Below are 24764 nucleotides of genomic sequence, written 5' to 3'. Positions count from 1 at the left end.
GTGGCTCCACAAATGCTTTGCTGCATACCTTGGTTGTAACGAGTGGTTATTTCAGTCAAAGTTGCTCTTCTATCAGCTTGAATCAGTCGGCCCATTCTCCTCTGACCTCTAGCATCAACAAGGCATTTTCGTCCCCACAGGACTGCCGCATACGGGATGTTTTTCCCTTTTCACACCATTCTTTGTAAACCCTAGAAATGGTTGTGCATGAGAATCTCAGTAACTGAGCAGATTGTGAAATACTCAGACCGGCCCGTCTGGCACCAACAACCATGCCACGCTCTAAATTGCTTAAATCACCTTTCTTTCCCATTCTGACATTCAGTTTGGAGTTCAGGAGATTGTCTTGACCAGGACCACACCCCTAAATGCATTGAAGCAACTGCCATGTGATTGGTTGATTAGACAATTGCATTAATGAGAAATTGAACAGGTGTTCCAAATAATCCTTAAGGTGAGTATATATATATATATATATATATATATATAATAAAAATCTCAATAGTAATAATAATTTATTTGTGCAGCACGTTTTAATAAGGGGCCAAATAATGAGTGCGCCTGAGAAAAGAAGACATAATAGCCTATGTTTTATGTATTGGATAAAAAGAAGCCTATATCCAGGTTAACACAAATAAATATAGAATAAATGCAGCAAACTAAGAAAAACGGAACACAAAACCTTGTGAAATAAATAAAATAGGCCTATACTGTAATTGTGCGTCACAGGTGATTTGCATATGCAAATACGCGTACAATTGCTGAATGTCTGGAATTTGCAGTTATATATGTATAGCCACAGATGCAGTACAAAGAGGTCTGTGTTTGTGTGGATGCGCATCGCATCGCGCGCACCGCACCGCACCGCACCGCCCCGCCTCGCGCTGCTGGAGCTCCTCTGATCGCACGCGCACTCTTCAGAGACCAACCGCGCTGTCAACATGTTTCTGCTCGGATTCAGCCTGTGTCTGGCAGTTGTCTATGGGATTGTCCCAGAAATATCCAAAACGGACATGGACATCATCTCAAACATGGAAACAAATGTAGAAGAAAGACAGACGCCACTGAGCGATATGATCGCCATGGAGGACGCGCAGCAGCAGGTTTTCTACTTTAAAATACAGTCGAAATATTGTTCTTCACTAATGAATCTCTCTCTGAGTAGATCTGGAGAATGATTTTCTGTCATAACTAATAGCTGCTTAGTTTTAATAGCCTAACAGCATCACTGGCTACGTGCCAAATCCGAGCAGAGTTTTCCTAAAAATGATCCATCACAGCTTAATTCATGTTAGATAGTGTGGACATGATATTAGATATAAGAAAGTGCCATGAAATTATTTTATAGACAGAGATGGGCCAATATTGCATTATGACCAGTGAGGATTATTTTTGTAATCTTTTCGTACTGTTTTACCTGTGAATTGTTGTTAGGTGTTATTATGCAGAGATCCCCCAAATTTGCCATTCATCATCAACCTGATATAAAAGAACTGATGACCGATTAAAGTTAAAAAATGAATATAAGAAATACATAATGGTTAAATTGATTATTAGTCTATCTAGACCTTTTACCTCTTTACACAAAACTGTATAGTCAGGTAGCATTGGTATGTGCTTAATGTGGTAAAATCAAGGTAAATCTAAAGTGTTTTTGTCAACAACAACAAAAATGTATTAAAAAATAAATAATTTAATATCACTGATTATACCTTTAAAAAAGTTCCCACTGTTAGGGAAGTCATTATAAAGTTTTACATTAAAAAGAATTATTAAGAAGTGCAAATCATAAAATACTTTAGTTTTTGCTTCTTGTTACCCCCACAACTACAGTGTGTTTAATCAGTTAGGAATTGCTTTTTTTTTTTTTATGAGGACAGTCTATAAAACTATTTTTTTTAAACCTTGATCGAGTTATAAAGAATTGAAAAGGTTATGGAAATTCATTAGTCACAAGTTGTGTGAACATTTACAAAAATGAATGTGATTTTTTAAAGGTCATTAAATGTAAATCCATTTAAATTCTACTCATTTCAACTTATTCCATTTTTTCCCATTTTTTACAAAGATACACAATGAGACAGCAAAATCCAGCCTCCATCCACACAATGTCTCTTCAAACCTCCAAAATCACAGCAGTATTGAAATCATAGCTGGGAATCAATCCATTTATACTGCTGAGAGAATCAATAAGGTGGGTACAGAGCTTTTGTCTGATTCAATAAGGCAGCCTATATGACTCCCCACAAATAACAATGCATGTACTAATTCATCAGTCAACATCATCACTGAGCATTTTCTTCTTAAATCTGCATTTTGTCTCAAATATGGTTCTAAATGTTATTTTGTTTATCAAAGATGAGTTTTAAGGGATAAAATTAGTAAATCATATTGTCCCTAGGCAACCGGTTTCCTAGACAATATTTCTTGTCTTTCTCCAGTTTCTTCTCACATACTCAAATCATTATTTTGAGTAAGTAATAAGTCTGAATATATTTAAAATGAATGTCCCATCAGTCTGTTTATCATGTGAAATGCATGATAATCTCAGTAGCTACATTCATTTCTGTGCTTTTACTCCCAGACAACAAACAACTCAACAACCATACAGCCCAGAGATGAAGAGAACATCATTGATCACGTAAGCTGTCTGTCTGTCCATCTATCTTTCTGTTTCATTGTGTCTGAAAAACCCGTCTTTTTTTATCTTGCTCAGCCAGACTCTGCCACAAGCAAAACCCTTTTATTTGCACACATCTTCTTAAGAGACGTCAGGAGGAATGATGTAGCTCTAATCTGACTGAAATGAGGCTGTCTGCTGTGTATTGACCTGCTCTTTTAGATGGATCTGAGGTGGCAAGGCAAGATAACGCCAGATCCATTTGACAGTTTAGATCCACTAATTCCAGCCATCCACAAAGCTCAGACACAAGAAACCAAAAGCACAAGTCAGTTTGTAGACAGATGTAATATAGGAGGAAATATAATAAATCAATTTTGAGTCATTCTTTTGATAAGATTTATTTGTACATTAATTTTCTTCCTGTAAAGTGACTGACCTGTTCCATTACCTGAGGTTGTTTCAGTTGTGTTTAACAATTTAAAGCCTAACACATAAAAAATAATAGTCTGTTTTATTTGTTTTTTCTAAAGTTTATTGAAACTTTAGATGAAATCCAAAAGACAAACAAACAAATCTCCAAAAAAGTTAACATTTCATATTTTATTCTTATTCATTATTTGCACATACTCAAGGAGGAAACAACACCTCATTTTTTATTCAAAAAAAAAATGCTGATATTTAGTTGCTTCAGTCCAGTAAGTGATCATCGTGAAATATTACTAACAATAAAAAAAATAATCTTACATTTTCTTTACGAAAATATTTGAAGATTTCACAATAAAAAGACATGTCTGCCATGTCCTGAAGAATATGACCTGAAAATATAAACTATAAATCAGACAGATTTCCAGCATAGTTTTTATCATGTTGATAATTTAGAACCCTAAGGAATTTGCATATCAAATATGATAATAGACTCTATAGGGTTGAAATATCTTGCATACTCAACTGAGTGATCTGAGAATGAGTAGCTTAAAAAATTAAGTCAGAAGTATGAAGTATTTTCATGAACACATATGAACAGATTTCCTTCCTGTATTGATGTATTTCTTGTAGGAGCAGGAAGTTCAAGTGGACATATTGAAAGGCTCATCCTCCCATTTAAATGGCTGATAGACATTAGATTACATGAAACATGATTTGCTAGTCAGTTGTAGGTTGTATAAGAGGAAGGGACATTTGTTCTAGATGCCGTTTAATTGGACAAAAAACTGTGTAGTGCAGGATGAGTCGGCAATATTTTGGTCTGTTTTTCCAGAGACGCTTTTCCATTCTAAATGTGTATATTTACAAAAAATAAATAAAAAATAAACATTTAGAAGTTCCCTAGTGTATAAACAACCTAATAGACATGGACTAAAATCACATTTGGTCCTTAAAGGGATAGTTCTCCTAAAAATTCATATTCTGTCATTATTTACTCACCCTCGTGCAATTTCATGTCTTTTTTTCTCCAGTGGAACATAAAAGAAGATTATTTGAGAAATAATTTGCAACAATCTCAGTGTTTTTTTTTTCTACATAATGGAAGTCAATAGTAACCAGAATGGTTCGATTACCAACATTCTTCAAATATATCTTGTGTTCTGCAAAAGAAAGGAAGTCAAACAGTAAATGATGAATGTGAAATATCCTTGTAAGTCAGATTTATAATAATATAATTGCAGTGATTGTACAGTAATAAATGTTTAAATCACTCATTTGTTTTTGGAAGGGATGACTTTTTCTCTGTTAAATATTTATGAACCAGGATGAAAAAAGGAGGCAAATGGAGCATTAAGGGAAAAACATCAGCTTAAATGTCAGGGTGTAGACAAATACACCTAAACACCTATCATATCCACCTCATATCCTCCTAAAATCCTGTGACTGTTGTTTCAATTCTGTGATGAAGCACAGCTCTGCTGTTGATTATGATTTCCTTCTGTCTGTCAGGAGTGTATCATTGATGAAGACTGTGAGAAGGGCAGCTTCTGTCTGTATGAAACACGGAGCTCAAAGTGTCTGCCCTGCAAGCACACTGATGCGGTAAGCACTTTCCAATTTCACAGACCAGGCACATTTCTAGGTACACTTAACCTCTGCTACTATCCAGTAAAAGATGATCTAGTTTGATTATTACATGTTAGGTGTTCAGCCTAGTCTCTATTTATTTCTATTTGCTCATGACTTTCTGCTTTCTCTGGGTCTCTGTACAAATATGATACTCAGCAGCGTGGCTTTCCAATAAAATGATGCCACTGAGCCTGCATTGTGACTGCTTTACTGGACGAGTGCACCTGGAATCTGATATGCTGAAGTGTTTCTCCTTTGGGTTTCACATCAAAGTGCGCAAATCGCTAAATATGAGCAGCTTCTCCAGCCCCAGATAACACACTGATTTCACTTCGAGGGCACAGGAAGTAGGGTAGCCAACTAATGTGATGTGCATTACTCTTTCAGGATATTGTTGAAGCAGATTCTAACACCCAACCAAAACAAACTGTTTGCGCTTGTTAGAAAGCCGATTTCCTGGCTTGGTTAAGTTTGCTAAGGCACTGAACAAACCTAGCCATATGTATGAAACATTGTGCTAATAAATAGTTTTCTAAGCATTTTCTAAGATTTTCTTTTGGCAGATGATAAAAGGGTGAGAAAAAAAAATTGAAGGCTTAAACTGACATCAGTGACACGAGAATATTAAAGATTGACTCTTGTGAGACAGAATAACCCTTATTTACTGGTTCTTAACATGCAGCATGTCCAGAGGAGTCAGATTCTTGAACAGATGATTCTTATGAGTCAGTTATTTTTAGTGAATCAGTAGCATAAAGCACAACCTGTGTGGAGTTTGATTCCCTAAGAAATGACTATTATGAATCAATTCTTTTTAGTAAATTTATAGCATAGTGTAACCCACAGAGTTGGATTCGCTAATGAAGGACTCTTTTGAGCCAGTTCTTTTTAGTGAATTAATAGCAAACAGAATCAGTTGAATCTGATTCCCTAACGAATGACTCTTGTGAGTTACTTCTTTTTAGTGAATCAATAACATACAGTGCCATGAATGGAGGAGTCTGATTCTCAAACTAATGACTCTTATTAGCCATTTTTTAATGTTTCAATAGCACACAATTGCAATCCCAACAAGTGTTGCCAGACGAATGACTCATGTGAGCCCGTACTTTTTAGTGAATCAATAGCATGCTCACTATTTAGTGAACCAACGGCATATTGCCCAACCAGTAGAGTCCAGTTTCTGAATGAACGACTCCCATGAGCCAGTGTTTTTTTTAGTGAATCAGTAGTGTACATTGTAACCAGTACAGTCTAATTAGAGACTGAATTAATTACGATCTAGTTAATTTTAGTGAATCATAAACAATTTTGAGTGAGCCAGTGCAGTTACCCAACAGGATCCACATACTGAACCAAGTTATTGTGTCTTTGTAATGATCTTTTATAAGAATTGTTTTATATTTCTGAGACGTTAAATCTGTTCTGTTGAAATCTAAAATTATCTCTGTTTATAACACAATGCTGACAGCAGTAAGTCTGTAGAAATGGATGAATCATTAATGGAATCATTAGGGAATCGGAATCATTACATTCCTAACGATTTTTATTCTTACTCAGACCAATTTAGCAACACCCTGGCGCTAATGTTTGTACAGGCTAAGTCTAGTCTTAAATTTAATATTCAGATATTAATAAAAAAAAAAAAAAAAATTCTGAAGAACATTTGGTGTGATTAGAGTAAAGAGATACATAGCTGCAGGACAACCTGTGCATCAATGTCCTGAACGAACAAATTATTTCTGATTCAGTACATGCATGAAATATATATGCTGAAATATTTTGAGTTGCATCGCTGTCTCAAGACATTTTATGTCCTGTATCCCCTTCAGACGTGTAGCAAAGATGAGGAATGCTGTGCGGGACAGCTGTGTGTGTGGGGTCAGTGTACAAACGGCACAAAGGGAGACTCAGGAACCATCTGTCAGTACCAAAGTGACTGTAAGAAGGAGCTCTGCTGCACCTTCCATAAAGGTACGAGCATTTGCATGATATGATTATGTTGTCAGTTTAACATCTTGATCTGAACCTGCTGGATAATTCAGATTTTTAACTACTTGCTTTCCATTTTCAGCCCTGCTGTTCCCAGTGTGCAGCTCTAAGCCAATAGAACGTGAGCGCTGTATCATTTCAGCCAATCACCTGATGGAGCTGCTGTCATGGGATTTTAAGGAGGAGGGTCCTCAAGAGCACTGCCCATGTGCCAGTGACCTGCAGTGCACACATCTTGGGTAAGAAGCCGTCATCATATGGCTGTTTTCACTTAACATGACATATATATTATTTATTAATATTTAAACACTACCAAAGTCCAAAGATTTTTTTTTTCACCATTTATCTGATTAAAATACAGTAAAACAGTAATATTGTGAAATATTATTACTATTTGAAAGAACTGTTTCTATTTTAATGCATTTTAAATGTAACTTATTCCTGTGATGCAAAGGTAAATTTTCAACATCATTACTCCAGTGTCACATGATCCTTCAGAAATCATTCTAATGTGCTGATTTATTGTATATTAAATATGTATAATGCACATATCAGCTTAAAATGACCCCTTTGACAATAACTTCCTAGCCAAACTCTAGTTTTTAGTGATCAACTTGTTTATGTGCACTATTTCAGAAAGGAAAAAAAAAATGTATACACAACTGTTCAAAAAAGTTTGGGGTCATTACGTTTTTATTATTATTATATTTTTAAAGAAATTAATAATTCTATTAATCAAGATTGCATTAATCTGATCAAGAGTGACATTAAAGGCATTTTTAATGTTACAAATGATTGTAAATCACAAAAATGCTGTTCTTTCAAACTTTCTATTAATCAAAGAATCCAGAAAATTTTTTATCACGGTTTCCACAAAAATAATATAAGAAATATTTCTTGAGCTGCAGATCATTGCATTAGAATGATTTCTGAAGGATCATGTGACACTGAAGACTGCAGTAATGATGCTGAAAATTCAGCTTTGCCATCATAGCACTAAATTACATTTCAAATGTTTGGCATGTTTCTATATTACTGGAGTTTTGCGCTGTATTTTTGATCAAATAAATGCAGCCTTAGTGACCAGCCTTGACTTCATGAAATAATATATGAAATACCGATATGGTCACTCTCTCTTTATCAGACGGGGTGCACTGTGCCTGAAGAGTCAGAACTCCAGCGAGGAGGAGCTCACAGATAGCCCCTACTCTGAGATTGACTACATCGTCTAGTGAGACTGAGACAGATGAAGAGAAGCTGCTGAAACAGACATGAAAGCTTCATCGTCACCCCAAAGCTTTGTAGGAAACGCCTTCATTATAATCAACTAGACAGCCTCTAAAATGCAGCTGTGAATGTGCAGCAGAAGAGATTCGCTGAAGGACTGAATCTAAAGACCGTTCACACTGACAGCGATTTGAAAGCATCATGCTGCCTGGAAGTCATACATTTCCAAAGCAAGTTGGTGATTTGAGGGGACAAGAGTGATGGCAATGGTTGGGGCATGGCAAATGACACAACAAAAGTATAACTTCAGTGAGTGTGAAGGCAATGGTCAACATGTGCTATAATGTAGTCAAGATGACCACATTCGTGCACTTTTTCATTAGATAGGCAGCCCAGCAGTAATATTTGGGCATCCAGCAGATCAAATCACTGTCCGTGTGAACAGCCCTCAAGTGTTGGAGCTCAACTGTGGGTTTTGAGCACTGGAAAAAAGCACTTATTATTAATGTACAGTATTAATGCTTTAAGAATATGTCAGGCAGAAAAACATAAAGAGGAAAACTCTGCTGAGAGCCAATCCATCTTAGTTTAGTGTAGCAGCCAATACAAGAAACCTCATGTAATTTCCCCAGGTAACAAACACAAACTCGTTCCAGAAAATAAAAGGTTGGAAAACATGAAGTTCTTTTTTTATATATAATCTGAACTAAAGTATGCCTTTATGACGGTTTTGAATTCTTCCCCTGAGATCCACTGATATTAATCACAATTCATTTTTTCCCACCCTCCATTTTTTTATTTTTTTGCAAGTTAAAAGGCATAAAGGTGTGGTCACTTTTACCGTTGTTTGGCAAAATCTGTGCAAATTTCACATGACGAGAGCAAAAGATTTCCCCATGCATATTTCGCAGTGTTCAAGTTGGTTGTGAATTTGCTGTGCTGACCAATAAAAAAAGCAGCTTGATTTCTGTGTGAGCTGTGCTTCATAAATGGCTACACTATTGAAAACAATGGACATTTTTTACCCACAAAATTTTACCAAAATGTTGCTAATGTGACATCCATCTTAAAAGTGCAGCCACATTTAATGTCGTTTGGCAAATTTTCACAGGTCTAATGTAGTCGTTTCAATAGGAATCCATCCATGCGATTGTGAATTCCACAAAAGGGCAAAGATTTCCCCTTGCAGATTTTGCGACGGGTTCAAGTTGGTTGTGTGCCACGTTGACCAACAAAAGCCACTTCAAAGTAACAACCAATGGGCTTTTTTTGCATGAAATTTTGCTAATGATGTGACAACACCTTAAGACTACGCAAACACCACCTTCACATGTGAAATTCTTTCTGAATGAACCATTTTCCACAATTAAAATTTTGTCAATTTATTCACCTTCAAGTTTTTCCAAAGTTTTTCTTTGAATATTATGGAAGTCTATGGCTACCGTCAACTGTTTGGTTGACAACATTCTTCAAAAAAATATTCTTTTATGTTAAACAGAAGAAAAACTCTTACATGTTTGGAACAACTTGAGGGTGAGTAAATGACAAAATGTAAATTTTTGTGTGAACTATTACTTTAATTTAAATAGATGTCTTCGTGTTTTGTAGGGTATAGTATGCTAACAGTATTTTATATAATTTCTAGTATAATTTCATAAAGCAAAATTTGTTTCCTTTTATGACCACATAGAATAACACATCATATTCTTCCTTAAAATATGAGCTCTTCATATGCGTCAACCTGGAAGCAGGCAGACAGAGACTGATTGTTGCTTTTTATTTCAGTATTGGCATGTCTACTGTGAACAGCTTGTGGCAGCATTAGGAGCCCAAGAACCTGCAGCGGTTCGGTCCAGCTCTGACACTGGCGCTCATTCAGTGGGGCGTCTGCACCCTCTGCTTTTCAGCTACGCGAAAACAGCAGCGAGAAGCATTTCCACACATGCCACATCTGAACCAACAGGCTCTGTTCACACAGTGCAGAAATAAAAACAAAAAATGAAAAAGAAACACAAGACATGTCTAAATGGAAAAAAGAAACGCCGAGTACAGATCAAAAAAATTAAAACACGTGCCATTAAAAGTCACTCACAAGACCTAACGTCGTCGTCACGAGTCTGTAGTGAAATAATTTACAAGAAAACAAACAAAAAAATGAATCGGGTGAACAAAGCACACTATTTGATTCATATCACCCTACTCTTAAAGCCTTGCAAATTCATATGTACCAGTAGGAAGTGTAGTGAGGGGGGCGGAGCTCCCTATAAAGTGGGTGGAGCTTCAGCAGTCAGTGGGCGACACCCACACACAAAAGGAAGCATGAATTGCAAGAATAGAACCTCTTCAGCCAGAAAAGAAGCATTTAATTGCACAACTACGTGTTAAATAAACAAAAGGAGAGATATCCCAATATTCAAGTGAGAGCATCATACCCAAAATTTCAAGTGAAAGTGTCACTATGACTGGAGTTGATTGAAGAGCTCTATGCAATGGAAGATGCGGGCATTTGGAGGTGGCTGGATACGTTACCCGCTGTGCTCGAGTGCTGAATAGACTCAGGATGATGGACGTTGAGAACGTGAGAATTTGATACGTTTGATCGCATCTCAAAATCAGAGAGTGAGTGACGGACAAACAGCAAATGCAGAACGACGGGACGAAAATCAATGGAGATGGTGCACTGAGAGTGCAAATAGATGAAAGAAATGAAGAGGGCGATAAAATATCTCCCAAACTGCCCCCTTTCCTCTAACGAGTGCACCCATCTCTGTATTATTAAATTGATTTATCTGAATGATATTGAACTTGAAATAGCTTTTGCACTTCCCTTTAAACTTTACAGTACAATAAACTATGGTGCACAATAGTACTCGGAGCCACGTTATGTGTTCCGGAGCGCAAAGAAGAGAGCGTCAGCCGGACAGCACTGGTGACGTTGATTCAACGTGGGGCCCAAACGCCAGAGTCGCTGGCGAGGCAGCGCTACACTGCAGAAGGCAGGCCAGATAGAAAATAGGGAAGGATAGGTTCCTCCCCCTCTCAGTCCTGTCCAGGGTCTTTGGTGGGCCCTCCGTCTAAGTAAATTTTGAGGGCTTTTTCTTTGCGGGGGGAGTAGCTGATCCGGTGGCCCGTCTTCAGCAGACGGCTGCTCTCCTTCTTCATCAGTTCATTGCGCTCCTCCTCAGACAGCTCTATGAGCTCCTCGGTGCTGTCCCTGCAGAGATGGGCACAGAAAAAACTATTGAATGCATGGTTGACTAAATGACCAGCAAGCAGCTAGTGAATTACTGATTTACTGATTATCTAAATGTTTCTTTTTTTATTTAAAGTGGAAGTGAAGCAGGCAGTCAAGTTTACATTATTTAGTAAATTGATTTCCACTTCCACTTTATATCTAAATTTTAGTGAAAAGAATAAAAATAAAAAACTTTTAGATATCAGTCTGCATACGTGACGCAAATATGTCTGAGAGGTCTGACATAACACTAAGATGCGATATGAATGACGATGTATGAAGCGTTGTTTGTTTACATCACATTGTGCCTCACGTTATAAAAACGTTGTAAAAACAATAAAAAAAAAAAAAAAAAAAGACTGCACTGGTCATTTACATACACTACCAACATTGTAAAAATACAAAGCTGGTTATTCTTTAACAAACAAAACTACATTATTAAAACAATAATTCAATAAGATAAAAGTAACATAATATATAATCAACCTAACATATACTAGCCTAATTATAAAAAACTTTTCATAGGAGCAACTAAACTAGTCTTTCTGACAACTCATGAACTGGTTGATTCTGAAAATGTAACGATACAAAGCTGGTTGAAAATTGGCAATTATCTTTTAACAGTTAAAAATAACTTATTAAAACAAAATAAAGGAAATAAATAAATTAAATACAAATAAGAATATAATATAGTATTATATATAATCATTTCACTCACTGACTGGTTGATTCTAGTCTTTTTGCACTTCAAACTGATGCCCATATTATGTCTCAAAATATAATGTCCTTACTTAGCCCATTAAAAAACTAGTAATCAACTTTAAATATGAAAGGAAAAGGCTTTACCTGTAGAAGATCACGGCGCCATCATCACAGATGTAGAGTGGCCAGACATTGAGGGTGGAGACTTTAGGATTCCAATCTAAATCCTGATGGATCTCCAACACTGAAATGTCACAAGGAAAAGTTCCTCGTCCCTGTAGGAGCAACAAGAGAATCAGATCTGTAGCACTGCAGGAAGGCAGGGCATCTGGAAACACAAAGACTGCCTTACCTTGGCAAACTCCAAGTTTTCAAGAGGAATTCCACTCAATTCACTGAGCTGAGGGAACAAAATTAGCACTCAATTGAAGATAAAAACAAGTTTGGGAATTCTTAGCATTCATCAGCAGTGTTTCATATTCCACATACCTTCTCCTTGAGCTCCTCTACACTGCTGCTCTCCAGCACCACCTCCCGGAAGGCTTCCAGCTTCATCTGGGCTGGGCACCAGCGACGGGTCAGAACCGCCAACTGGGACATGGACTTCATCCGCTCCGGTTCTACATGCAAGGAAAACAATGAATGGCAAAATAAATGGGGGCAACTAGACCAGAATATTTATGACAACCATGATGGCCACAGTCTTCACCTTCAAGGACTTCTAGGAACACCTCCCAGTTACTGGAGATGTTGATGTCCTCCTCATAGACGTGATAATCCAGAAACACTGTGCCTGGGTTCTTCCAGGTCTTCTTCCTGAGTCTAAACCTGTGACACAACAGAGCAACAATCATCTTGTTAGTATTCTGAGGCATTAATCCTCCTCCGCTGTGAGTCAGTGCATTTAAAAGGTCAGTTGCTGCAGTGACGCATTTCAGTGCTCACGGTGGATGTGCGTCCAAAACTGCTGCAGCATATTCATGAGTCAGACCTGCGGCAACAACAGCCATCCCAAGAACAAGAAAACAGATTCCAGATGGTTTTCAAAAAAAAAGCTTAATTGAACATATAATGCACTGAAAAATGTAAAAGTATGCAACCTATTCCACTTTGCTGCAGATTGTTTGCGTTCTTTTAGTTCAGCTCACGCCATGACGTATCAATCCTCTGTTGGTCACATCTGATTCAAATTTGCATGTCGTAGTTCACCAGACTTGTACTTTGGAATGCAGTGAAATGCACACAAGTTTGCAATCCCTGTCCCCAACATTCATATGAATATGATTGTAAGTCAATGTAACATAAATGAGTGTGACCGCCCTTAAACTGCACAAATGGCTCGTTTCATAGTCTGTGATTTTGCAAAGCCAAAAAGGTAAAGCGTAAATATGTTAACAAGCCACATGTATACAACAATGATGTCTATTCAGTAAGCATTGTTACGCCCCATTCTCACAGGTTCAGCATTAACGCTTGATGAAGGGCGCTTCTGAAGCTTGGTGCTGACGCGACCATCATAGTGACAACAGCCTATCACATTAGTTTTCTGGTGTTGCATGTACGCGATTGGCTAGCGTCTGCGCTAGGGTATTTGCATAAGGTGATCTGATTGGGTGACGCCTGTGTTGGTGCTTGAAAAGTTGAAGTGTTTTCAACTTCTGCCGCGAGCAACAGACCCAACGCGAAGCGATGGACCCACAATTAATTTCGCCAAGGCTTGACGTCACTCCATTCAAAGTAAACGAGAGGTGTTGACGCCGACTCCCCGTGTGAATTGGGCATTACTTATTTCACGTGCTATCATAACAAAAGTTGTTTACATAGTTGAAAAATCATTAATTTTTTGACTAGCATAAGTAGACCTAAATGCCCCGATATGCTTCAAATGAATTTGAAGAATGAATTGGTGTGATGTAATTTCCAACAAAATCTAGCCAAAAGTCTATTTCAGGAGTTTAAAACAGCTAGCCAAAGCAAACATTTGGGAAAAGTTCACTCCGACTGGTGAGCACTTTCAAAGTACCACTTTTTGATGAGGTTAATTTCTTCCATTCAGTCCATTGCAGTCAGATGCAAATAAAAACAAACACTGGAGCTGCTTCACAGTAGAATTTGAATTTGTAATTCTAATTGAAAGCAACACTGACACTGTTTGTCCCCCCCAACCCCCCATATTTAATAAATACTATAAAGATGCTTGTTTTAAAGCAGGGGTCCTCAAATTGTCCAGTTATGGACCCCAGCTTGGAATTTTTATTTATTCATTTTTTGGCAGGAAAATTCTTAGACACAACTGCTTTGGCTCTCAGGGCCTAATATCCTCATCATGGATGACTATTTTGATTGGTTTGGAATTATTTTTTTAATTTTTTTTACAAAGTACTACTGGTACCCAGATTGAAATTTATAACTATTTGAAAAAAGCATTGCTGGGAATGAAATTTAGAGACCGGACCTCTCAGAACTTTAATTGATTATCCCTGCTTTAAAGAAATCTACTGTATAAAGTGTCATGAATAAACATGACGTGACTCAACTGGAGTGCCAAATTGCAGAGCTCAGGTAAACATATCCACATCGCTGTGATCAGATGCTTTTAACTTCTGTCGTCTTATGGCTGTCATTTTTGTTGCAAAGAGCGATAAAGAATATCTCTGTAAGAAAAATCGCAAATGTTTGATATGGGCTTACCTATCTATACTGAGGTCCAGTTTGCACTGGTCTTTGAGTTGAGGCAGCAACTCCTCCTTAGACTGTCGAACAGTCATGCCCTTAGCGAACACAGTGTCCAAAAGGAACTTGCAGGGCTGTCAAAACAAAATACATATTAACATCTGCTCAGAAATATTTTTTGTTTAATTTCAGAATTCTCATTCCACTGCAGAATTAACTAAATGCACCTCCATTTCCAAAGGTTTTGTCTCTCACCTCTGGATCATTGACAAGCAACTGGTACACCTTCACCCTGTATTCTCCTTTCTTCAGTGCACGTCCCAATCGAATCGTGATCTGTTCAACAGCAGAGCATATAAACATGCAGTGTGTCATTTATGCTCCTTTATTGGCGCTAAACAGAACTGCAAGAATAATCAAGAACAGTTGTCCTTGTATATTAAGCTAGGATAGGAGAAAGTAAAGTTCGAATCTCACCTTGTTATCATCAGAGAAAGAAGAGAGCGTCTCATTGAGCCGCACACTCTCAAACTCCTGGTTGTTGGCATAAACCCGGAAGACCTTAAACTGAGTGGAGGGGACGCCAACAAATGGCTCTAGATTCTGTTTGAATGCTGCCAGTGTGATCCTCTTGTCAACATGGACAAGTAAACCTGAAACAGTCATCATATTAGCAACATTAACTTCTTGTTTTTAAGAACATACACTACTGTTTAAAGGTTAAGGCTATTACAAATAGGTAACTTTCAAAGTAATTCTTTAAACAGAAATACATCGCTGATATTTCAGAATTAAATTTTGCTATTTTTTTTTTTTTTAAACAAGAGTTTTGTCAAAGGGTATTTAGATGCTTTTCCACTACATACATGTAGTCTAGAATGCAGACTGTCATTCAGCTATCAGATACGGGTCAGTTCTCTGTGACACCTGACACAAAAACATCAACTAGTCTCTGTTCCTTATTTGTCTTTGTTGGGTCAGAATAATGAATGTTTCAGTGGAGTTCAGTAACTGTTTGATTCTCTTTGGTTTTACTAAAATCCGATTAAAAAAGGGGTCAAATCATCCTTAGATTAAGATTTAAACCATAATCTTGTAGTTTCTGAAAATGTTACCATCCAACGGTCCAAGGCTGTACAATATTGGAAACAAAACTGACATCGCAGAATTTTGTTTTTCTATACTATATATTGCGATATGATAAAATACAGCAAGTTTCATCAATTAACTCGAAAGGTTATATTTGGGAAAAAAACTAATCAATCTATAAAGACTGAGGTGATTTTGTTGGGGAGAATCTGCATAGAAAAAAAACTAGTGTGATTTGGTTTGGGATGAACTTAAAAAATGTACTATTGGAAATGTATTTATAAAATTTAATTTAATTAAACAATGTTATTTTATAGTACACTACAAAATTACAAAACTAATATTTTCATCATTCAAAATTTTAATGACTGTTTAACATTAAACTGTTAAGCTTTTATATTGACCGTTTGCTAAAGAATAAAAATATGCTCTGCATTATATACGCGATATATTGACAGAATTATTATTGTAACATACCTTAACGTGATAGTCAAATTGCAAAGGATGTGATTTAATGAAAAATATATACCCTGCTGCTTTAAATTGAAGCGTGGCTCTGTGTTCATTGAAATTACAGCCTTTGCAAAATGACTTTTGCATTAAAACATACTGCAATAACTATTTCAGTTCAATATATACTGCAGCCCTACAATGGACCAGTGTTACAGTGTTTAAATTTGGTACTTGGCAAGTATTCATTTCTAACATCACACTCCTTTCCATTCCACATTTACCCTGACCAAGATCTCCTAAATAAAACAATAACCAATCAGAGAGACTTTACATTTCTGTCCTTCTCCAGATCCGTCCTCCTGAGAGTATGGCTCTGCTTTGAAGTACAGGTACTGGGAGTCAGCTTTGATCTTGCCGTTCTCATCGTACTCGCTGTCCGTGCCTGAGTCCTCCTCCGTTGTGTCCCACTTCTCCTTCTTGCCCTCGTGTGCTTTGGAGCGTCGGCTGCTGGTGATGCTGTGCGAGTCGAGGCCGTTAGCCAGTGGGAGCGGGCCGCTGTCGGCGTTACACAGCGTGTCGCTGCTGTGGCTGGAGCTCAGGATGTCACTGTCCACCGAGCTGGTGCTGCGGTCGTTATTGACGTCCGAGTCGGAGCGCTCCTCAGAGGGGAACTGGTTCTCCGTGTCTGAGGCGGCCCGTGTGCAATTCTCCGTCTGGGAAGGCTGCGAGGCAGCGTCCGGCTCCTGTGCTGGTGACTCGATGTGCTCGAAGTCGCTGTGTTCTGAGCTCTTCTGACTGTCACTGGTGCTGGAGGATTGCTGCTGCTGCTGTTGTAAAGAAAGGTTCTTTAGCTTCTCTGTGCTCTCTTCAAGAATGGCCTCCACTGACTTTCTGCTGCCCTTCGCCCCATCCAAAGAGTCCTCAGAGTCAGCGCTAGCTTTGGGGCAACTAGTTCTATTGGCCAAAGAGCCTGGCGACTGCTCGGGCAAAGAGACAAACAATCTGATTGTGTTCCCGTGCCGATCCAGGAGTTTCCACAAAACAGAGTCAGTGAAAACTGCCTGATGATCCGTTGAGTCTGAGCTCTCCACGAAAACCTGAGAACAAACAAGAGCATCTTATAGAAACAGGCAATCTTTTTGAGTGGCATGTATTTTGCACTTAAGAGTATATATATATATATATATATATATATATAAATAAGAGGGACTGTTTTATATCTTTTGTATACCTTATTGGAGGAGCGATAATTGTATGCCATGCAAGACCATAAACTGTTTACGGAGAACATTTCAAAACCAGTCATGTTCTACTTTGGTCAGGATGCTGCTTTAGAAGGCAGCTGACTGTGTATACAGTGAGGCATTAAAGTAAGTGTTATGCAAGTGAACCTTGTTACTCCTGAAGAAACCTTCTGCTTTCAGAGTCTTGTTGGGCACAGAAAGGAGCCGAAGGTCATTATAGCAGCGCTCTAAGATGACACGCATCGTCTCTGCACAAAGCCCCGTGGCCTGGAAATACATAAGGTGACCAGACGTAAGATGGAAGCAGACATCGGTTTCAACAGTCTTGTGCACTTTCCACAAATAGGGAACAAAACAGTGCTTAAAACATCCTAAAATATATATTTGGCACGTGTTTATAAAATTAACAAACAAAAAAAAAAAGATACAATTAAGATAAATAGTAATTTAAAACTAAATAATCATTCCAAATATACATGAAAATGTAAATAAAATATTTTAAAAACATGCAGGAAAGTAATAAAAAAAAGGCTTTCAGATTTTGCCTGTAAGTGAAGAAAATGCTATTTCTGGTAATGCAATACAAAAAAAAAAAAAAATCTTGTAACATCACTTTTACATATGTAAAAATTGTGACACTGCTGTATGTTTATTTTAAGGAGGGACTTTAAGGTGTTTTCTCAAAAGAACATCAGACTTAGGTGCTTGATGCATAAAAAAAAGAAAGAAGAAGAATGGGACACAATTTTTAACACTATTCACCTTTTATAAGTTAACAGAGCAGTGTATTTACTCAAAAAATGAGATTCTGTACCTGTGCAATGAGTTGCTTGAACTCTGTAATAGTCTGGTTGAGATACGCCCTGACACTGACTGGAGCAGCAATAGACTCACTCTTCAGATCCACCACGTGGACCTTCACCATCACCTCTGCAATGAACACACAAACAGTCAGCAGTTTACGGTTAGACCATTTTGAAAAGATAGTCAACCATAATGAGAACTGTAAAAATCAAAGGACTGCAAATTAATGATTTTTTGGTATCTTGATTGCATATTTTAATAAGTATTATATTGCAAATGTTCTGCCCAATAGATACCTCCAGGTTTGTAGGGCTGGAACACTTGGTCAGGCCTGCGGATCTCCAGGAGCAGGTCAAACATGTATGAAGATTTGACGCCGCCGAGCAGCAGACCCATAGGCATGTCTTCCTCCCCTTCATACGAACGCTCTAGGTATTCGTGAAACTCATCATATTTGACCAATCGACAGCAGTCCAGTGGCACCACTCCCTCAAGATCCATCAGCTGATCACCCAGAGGATGATCACACAACGCACACAGACAAACACAAGGAAGCGATCAGTGATAAATCAAAACACAGACACTTAGGAGATCTGATGCAGAGGTGAAATATAACTTTATTTTACACTGGCCCTACTCACCTTGTATGCCATTTCTGTTGCTTCTCGGAGAGTTTTGTCCTTGTGGACCTCCAGCTTATTCTCCACCATCATCATTTTCACTGGATGCATGCCGAATAGCTTGATCTAATGGAACAGGACAGAATAATAATGCTCCATTCTAAACACAGACTCTGTCTACACAGGTCTTTAAGGTATAAACCTAAACATCAAGAAACCTCATATTATACCACACAAAGTCAGGATTTTCCTGTAAAACATACGCCAATGTCTTATTTACAACTTAGAAAAATACTTTTTACAGTGCAATTTTGATTACCTGTATTTCCTTTGACCCTGACCATCATCAAAATTTTTTGGCTTAACACATTTAATGTTGCCTTAAATTATACTCTTCAAATTCTGTTGCATTTGCATTAAGAGTGCACCTGTGATGCTTAAAATGCTGTCTAGGTAGGCAGTTCATTAGGGTTTGGAACAGAGCCCAAATCTCTTCATGCAGTCTACCTTGCATGTGTTGCGCTCAATCTCTCTTTGCCTCTTCTCCTGTTCTTCAGACTCTTTCTCTCGCTGCATCAGTCTCTTTATGTGCTCTGGGAAGTCCCCCACTTCCGGAAATTCTGCAAACACACACAGAGTCCATTAAATAACAGAATCTCAGAGAGGGACCGAGATCTCTGGAAATGTTTTTTGAGACGGAGATAATTAATCCATGTAAATTTCCACTTCTTACTTGCATTCCTGGAGGGGTCTTTTAGTCTGTACATGAGCATATATGCATTTGTAGAGCTGTTGGGCCGTAAAAGTAGAAGATTTGATAAAAATGGGTATTATTACATACTTTACATTATAATGTGTTTTACAATGGTTTTATATGGCATCTCAGAGATCACAAATGTAGGACTAGGAGGCTTCACACACCTGGCAAAGGCACTGGAGTAATAGCCTCTGCTCCCTGAGGATCCGCCATATGTCTTCCGGATGTCATCCTGCGTGATCTGCAATGCACACATGATGGCAATAACACAAATAACAACCCTGAATTACAACCCTCCAACCCTGTACTATTCTCTTTCTGTACAAACAAAAATTTACATACATTTGAATTATCAAGCAGCAAAAAGGACACAAATAAAGAAAAGTAATACATAGTTGAAAGATCGTACGAAATGCCCTTACATAGAGATGACTTGGGTGTATTTTAGGCAAATGGTCACTTATTTAGAACATTTCAAATTCATTATTGTTCTCCTCTGTGTGTGTGTATATACATGTATATGAATAATCCACACAATTATTAGTGAATGAGACCCAATATTTTCCTTTCAGTGTGAAATATTCCTTTAAGACCGATGGTAGCTGGCTGACCTTGCTGACGTGCTGGTCATTGAAGCTGTACCATTGGCTGTCACTGAAGGACTTGATGCAGGCGTAGTAGTGCCCACCTGCAGCACTCCCAGAATGCACCATGACTGAGAAGAGTTCAAAGGTCAAGGAGCTCTATAAAGGAGACAAGAAAAAGCATGTTCGTCTTTCATAGCTTAATACGTCTTCAGCGTTTGGGTTCAGAGAGGACGTGACGTAACCTTTGGTTTGAGCACCCGCTCTGTGCTGCTGGTGTTATCCAGACAGATGCCCTCGTCCAAGGCATCATCCGTGGAGAAATCATTGCTCATCTGGTCACTGTGGCAGCTTCCTTCATTCTCCGCCCCGCTGTCAGTGCAGCTCTCTGTCTGAGGTGATTTCTGTAGAGTCAAAACATGTAATCAATGCATCAGAATTACGTGTGCTGTTCAAAACTACATGCTTTCAAAACTCACTAATAAGGATCAAAGTCAACATTGTGCTGACATCACAGGTAGTGATGTGGCAAATGACTGTAGTACTTTGATGACGCATTGGCGTCACAGTGAATGCATGTTTTTATGCAACGAGAAGCCAGTCTTTACAGCTCATTGATATAACCATTTAAACAGCTTATATAAATAAGCCTTAAAAGTATTTAAATATGCAAAAGCATCCTCACATATATCTCCAATGCAGAGTACAAATGCAAACGGCTGTGCATTATTAGGCTGTGACTTATATTATTTGTGTGCGGCTGTCTGCTCTAGCTCCCTTCCCTACCTATCCAGTAAATCAATGTGAATACCTGCCTGCTAAATTTATTAATGTAACTTTTCAATCGATAATGATGTCCTTTAGCATGGTATTCTAACTGATGATAATAATGGGGTGTTCCTAACAGGTGCTAGCAGTTTAATACTCAATTGGGCAGGGCAGATGAGATCACAGTTCATTAATTATGGACTCAATGAGGATACGAGCTCTCACAGAAAAGAGAGCATAAAGCTGCATCTTACCTCATCCTCAACATCGATGAAGGGGCTCATGTCCAGCTCCTCTGGGAAGGTCATGCGGTCATTGAGTTTAATGCGGTGCATAGTGGTGTAATCAAAGTCGAAGCGTTTCAGCTGCAGAGTCAGCAGGTATGGGAAATGGAGGAATCTCAGACCCTGGAGACAAAAAAACAAGTCTGCATCAGAAACTGAAATGCGGTACAGGACTTTACAATCATCGTCTGTGATCTGAATCACCTTGCGGGCGTCGCATTTCTTTTTGCAGCGCTCGCAGAAGTATTGGTTGGGACCGTCGAGAGTCTCAGGCTGGATGAAAGCTTGCAGGGCTTCTTCCTGCTCGACATAAAATCAGTGGACAATGAGGACAAACATTTAGATCAAAAGTTCAATAAGTCTGCCACTAAAGATCTATTTAGACAACAATTGTTTCACAGTGTGCTGTTTTTTGCTCCACTTTCAACTGGACATTGCATTTGACATTTAGCACCAGTGCAGTCATCGTTAACTAAAACTATTAAACATTGTTTTCATTAACTAAATTAAATTAACATTAATTAAATGTTACATTAAATTGCATTGGCAACAAACATGTTTAAAATAAGTTTAGGTACTAAAACTAGTAAAACTGAAATAAAAATACATTAAAACCAATCAGAAATGTTTATAACAAAACCTAATGAAAAATGGCAGAAGCACATAAAATTTAAACTGAAACAAATAATAATTATAAATATAAATAAATAGCATAATACTATATAAATAATTTAAAATAACGCTGTTTAGCACTGACAATCATTTATAAATATATTCTGACTGGCTGTGGACTCTTTGTTTTTTAAGACTAATGTACAATAGCAGCCCTTAGCATACAGCAATGGTCATATTTCCATTCCGAACAGTTATAAAACCAACAAACTGTAAATTCTGTTGGCATATAAAACAATTACAATTACAAAAAATCGCTTTAAAAGCTTTAAAATGGCTTAATACTGCATATGCTAGTGATCTATACTGCAACAGCTACAAAAAAAAAAGATCATAATGACAGCCGGACGCACCACGCTGCCAAAAGCCTGGCTGGCCCCGAAGGGCCTGATGACCAGAGGGATGTCCAAGTACGTGTCAATCCTCCAGCTCTCATAGCCACACTCCAAACAGCGCACATAGTCCTTCAGCTTGCCCTGGTAAAGCTGGTTGATCAGGTCAGCCTGGAAAACACAAAACAAAAGAAAGAACATCAAAACACTCTGCATACACCACTAATCACAAAAAAAAACTGTTCAGCAAACACCCACACATTCACAATGACACTTACAGTCGGTCTAAAAGTCTGAGACCATTTATAAAAGGAGAAATGCAAACATTTTCTAACTGATTTAATTTTTTCCTATTATAAATGACATTATTCGCAAAATTTAGGTGAAAAGTTAGGTGAAACTGAATTTCAGAATGTCTTTGTTATGTCCCGTGTGTTAATGACAGCAGCACTTCAGCTACTTTGTGTAAAACCTAATGCTCATGTTCTCCAGCATGATTACAGAATGAACCAAAGAGAATCTTGTGCTTCAACTAGGGATGTCAACGATTAATCGACGATCGATTAATTGTCGATAAGAGATGCAATCGATTAAGGCTGTCGATGGTCGGTTAACCGCTTTAATGTTGGGCTGCGTGCGGCTCATGCGCAGAACACGTGCAAGCGCTGTGAGTGACGGTGACGGTAGCAGTAAAAGCATCATCATTCATTCACAATGTACAAATTAAGGTTTTAACGTGATTTAAACTTTAAAGTAGCCTACATTAAAATAGAAACAACATAAAAGTTATTCAACATAAAAAGCATATCATGCGCTTTGCAGGGTTGCGGGACACAGGACAGAAAGGCTATCCTATTACTTGTTAATTCGTTCCTACGACTTATTAATTTGTGGCAATTGTCCATGTTTCATTAATTTTTGTTCCCTAAATAACCCATGATTTAACTAATTAAGGGAACAAACTAATAAATCGAACGAATTCCTAATTCATGAAATCTTTAATTTCCCTTCCCATGTTTACCACAGTAAGAGATGCGAAAACAGTGATTAAAAGTGAAAGATAATAAAATAAACCTGCGAAATTAGAGGACTGTGAAGATTTAGGAAAAGAAACGATGCCTATATGTTATTGAATTTGTGGAAATTAGTGACTAACCGGCAAACCAGAACAAAGCCGCGTAAATGAAGGCTATGGGCTCGAGCGCATCCAGAGGCATGGTCACGATCTAACATTTTCCTATTATTCCTCTAATAAACAAAGCTTTTATACCACACTTGTCATAATCAGAGCTTATAATTTGTAAATAAATAATTGCTGGATTCAAAACAGCGATTAAAAGACGCTGTGACCGACAATGACATTTTCCCGGAGCATTCAGTGATGTCACTAAACGGTGACGCCATCGCTCACAAGTTTCTGCATGGACCTAACTAGTGCACAGGTTCTCAAGCCCTGGGACAAAATATGATGCTTTAAGGAAAATGTATAGCCTATATAAGTAATAGGCCCAACATAAAAATAACTTTTTTTTTTTTTTTTTTTTTTTTTTTTAAATATGCGAAATAAATCCGACTTAAATAATTAAGATAACGGATTTAAAACAGAAGTGTGGCGGCGCTCCATACGTTCACGGAAAAAAAAGGATGGCAACGCATTCTGTTTGTTTGCTCTATTTTACAAGAGCACAAATCTTCTGTTTTTATTGTGTGTGTGCGCACAAATGAAAGTAAACACTTTTGCGGAAAAGTTTTTTTTTTTTTTTTTTTTTTTGTCTCAGCTGTTTCGATCGCTAACAACCCAGCCTGTTCATTATCAAAATAAAATAGTCAACTAAAACATCGCAGTCTGTTCATTATCAAAATAAAATAGTCAACTAAACATTTAAAAGGTTACACTGGTCAGTTTAAATAGACCTTATACCGGTTCACTCTGCTGTTATGCCAAGGACGTTTTTGCTCATGTGAAGAGGATTATCTTTTCCGTCTAGATGCGAATGCGTACAAGCCTAGTTAATATTATAAATAATAGTTTAATATTCAAATACATTGCAAATATGGAAACATTTGGATTGTGTGCCGAATGAGACATGAGCAATAAAATCCAAATAAATCTAGCCAAAGCCGCGCTCGCTCGTCATCGTCTGCACACATGCACTGTCACTATCTAATGCACTGTATGCCGGATTTTTAAAAACAAATAGGCCTACCGGAATGCAAAAGTAAAAAATCTGACATTTTATAGGACAGAATCCAGCAGGATCAAATTAATGTGAGCAACAGTGTATTGGTGCAGCAGCGCCGATGTAGTTCACTTAATGTGCAGCGCAGCCACACGCGCGCCACAGTTCCGTTTGGGATAATTTTATTTTAAATACAATAATGTAATTTGAAAACATTGCAATTGTGTTTTAAAATACAACAACGAGCACCACAAAATCATTTAAAGAGGCGAGTTCAGCGTTCTCCGTGCGGGATAGAAAACAGTCAACAAACTAAAATTACCTCAAAAGTATGGCGCGCTCTCTTTATTTTATCAAATGATCTTAATCACATCTATTCATTTTATAATCCTGCTACCAGTATTTTATTCAGACTAAAATCCCTTTAATTCAAGTGAGAAAGCGTTGTGTGTGTGTTTGTGGGGGGCTTT

At 37.8% G+C, this 24764-nt stretch overlaps 2 protein-coding genes across 2 annotated transcripts in view; one reads left to right on the top strand and one right to left on the bottom strand.

Moving 5' to 3' along the window:
* The first annotated feature begins 741 nt into the window (after positions 1-741).
* LOC109057456 (dickkopf-related protein 3-like) lies at positions 742-8861 on the top strand. Its single transcript, XM_042761042.1, has 7 exons — positions 742-1107; positions 2073-2194; positions 2585-2641; positions 4559-4651; positions 6511-6652; positions 6753-6909; positions 7815-8861. Exons 1-7 carry the CDS (start codon positions 942-944, stop codon positions 7900-7902), a joined length of 825 nt encoding a protein of 274 aa, XP_042616976.1. The 5' UTR covers positions 742-941; the 3' UTR covers positions 7903-8861.
* Positions 8862-9660: 799 nt separating this feature from the next.
* The window catches only part of LOC109057458 (ubiquitin carboxyl-terminal hydrolase 47-like), a 31947-nt gene continuing 16843 nt past the window's right edge, over positions 9661-24764 (bottom strand). The window contains exons 8-28 of the mRNA XM_042761040.1: positions 22136-22285; positions 21315-21410; positions 21081-21233; positions 20304-20462; positions 20086-20217; positions 19639-19715; positions 19451-19506; positions 19225-19337; positions 18739-18843; positions 18394-18601; positions 18108-18223; positions 17441-17560; positions 16381-17146; positions 14985-15160; positions 14763-14843; positions 14526-14641; positions 12544-12662; positions 12324-12454; positions 12187-12234; positions 11979-12109; positions 9661-11111 (exon numbers count right to left, since the gene is read on the bottom strand). Of these exons, the coding sequence (XP_042616974.1) occupies positions 10937-11111; positions 11979-12109; positions 12187-12234; positions 12324-12454; positions 12544-12662; positions 14526-14641; positions 14763-14843; positions 14985-15160; positions 16381-17146; positions 17441-17560; positions 18108-18223; positions 18394-18601; positions 18739-18843; positions 19225-19337; positions 19451-19506; positions 19639-19715; positions 20086-20217; positions 20304-20462; positions 21081-21233; positions 21315-21410; positions 22136-22285 (3228 nt within the window). The 3' untranslated portion in view covers positions 9661-10936. The remainder of the gene's footprint in view (positions 11112-11978; positions 12110-12186; positions 12235-12323; positions 12455-12543; positions 12663-14525; positions 14642-14762; positions 14844-14984; positions 15161-16380; positions 17147-17440; positions 17561-18107; positions 18224-18393; positions 18602-18738; positions 18844-19224; positions 19338-19450; positions 19507-19638; positions 19716-20085; positions 20218-20303; positions 20463-21080; positions 21234-21314; positions 21411-22135; positions 22286-24764) is intronic.

Source organism: Cyprinus carpio, chromosome A7 (assembly GCF_018340385.1).
Source record: "Cyprinus carpio isolate SPL01 chromosome A7, ASM1834038v1, whole genome shotgun sequence".
Classification (NCBI taxonomy): domain Eukaryota; kingdom Metazoa; phylum Chordata; class Actinopteri; order Cypriniformes; family Cyprinidae; genus Cyprinus; species Cyprinus carpio.
The sequence above is the reverse complement of the archived record's forward strand: the minus strand, read 5'-3'. Positions and strand labels throughout refer to the sequence as shown.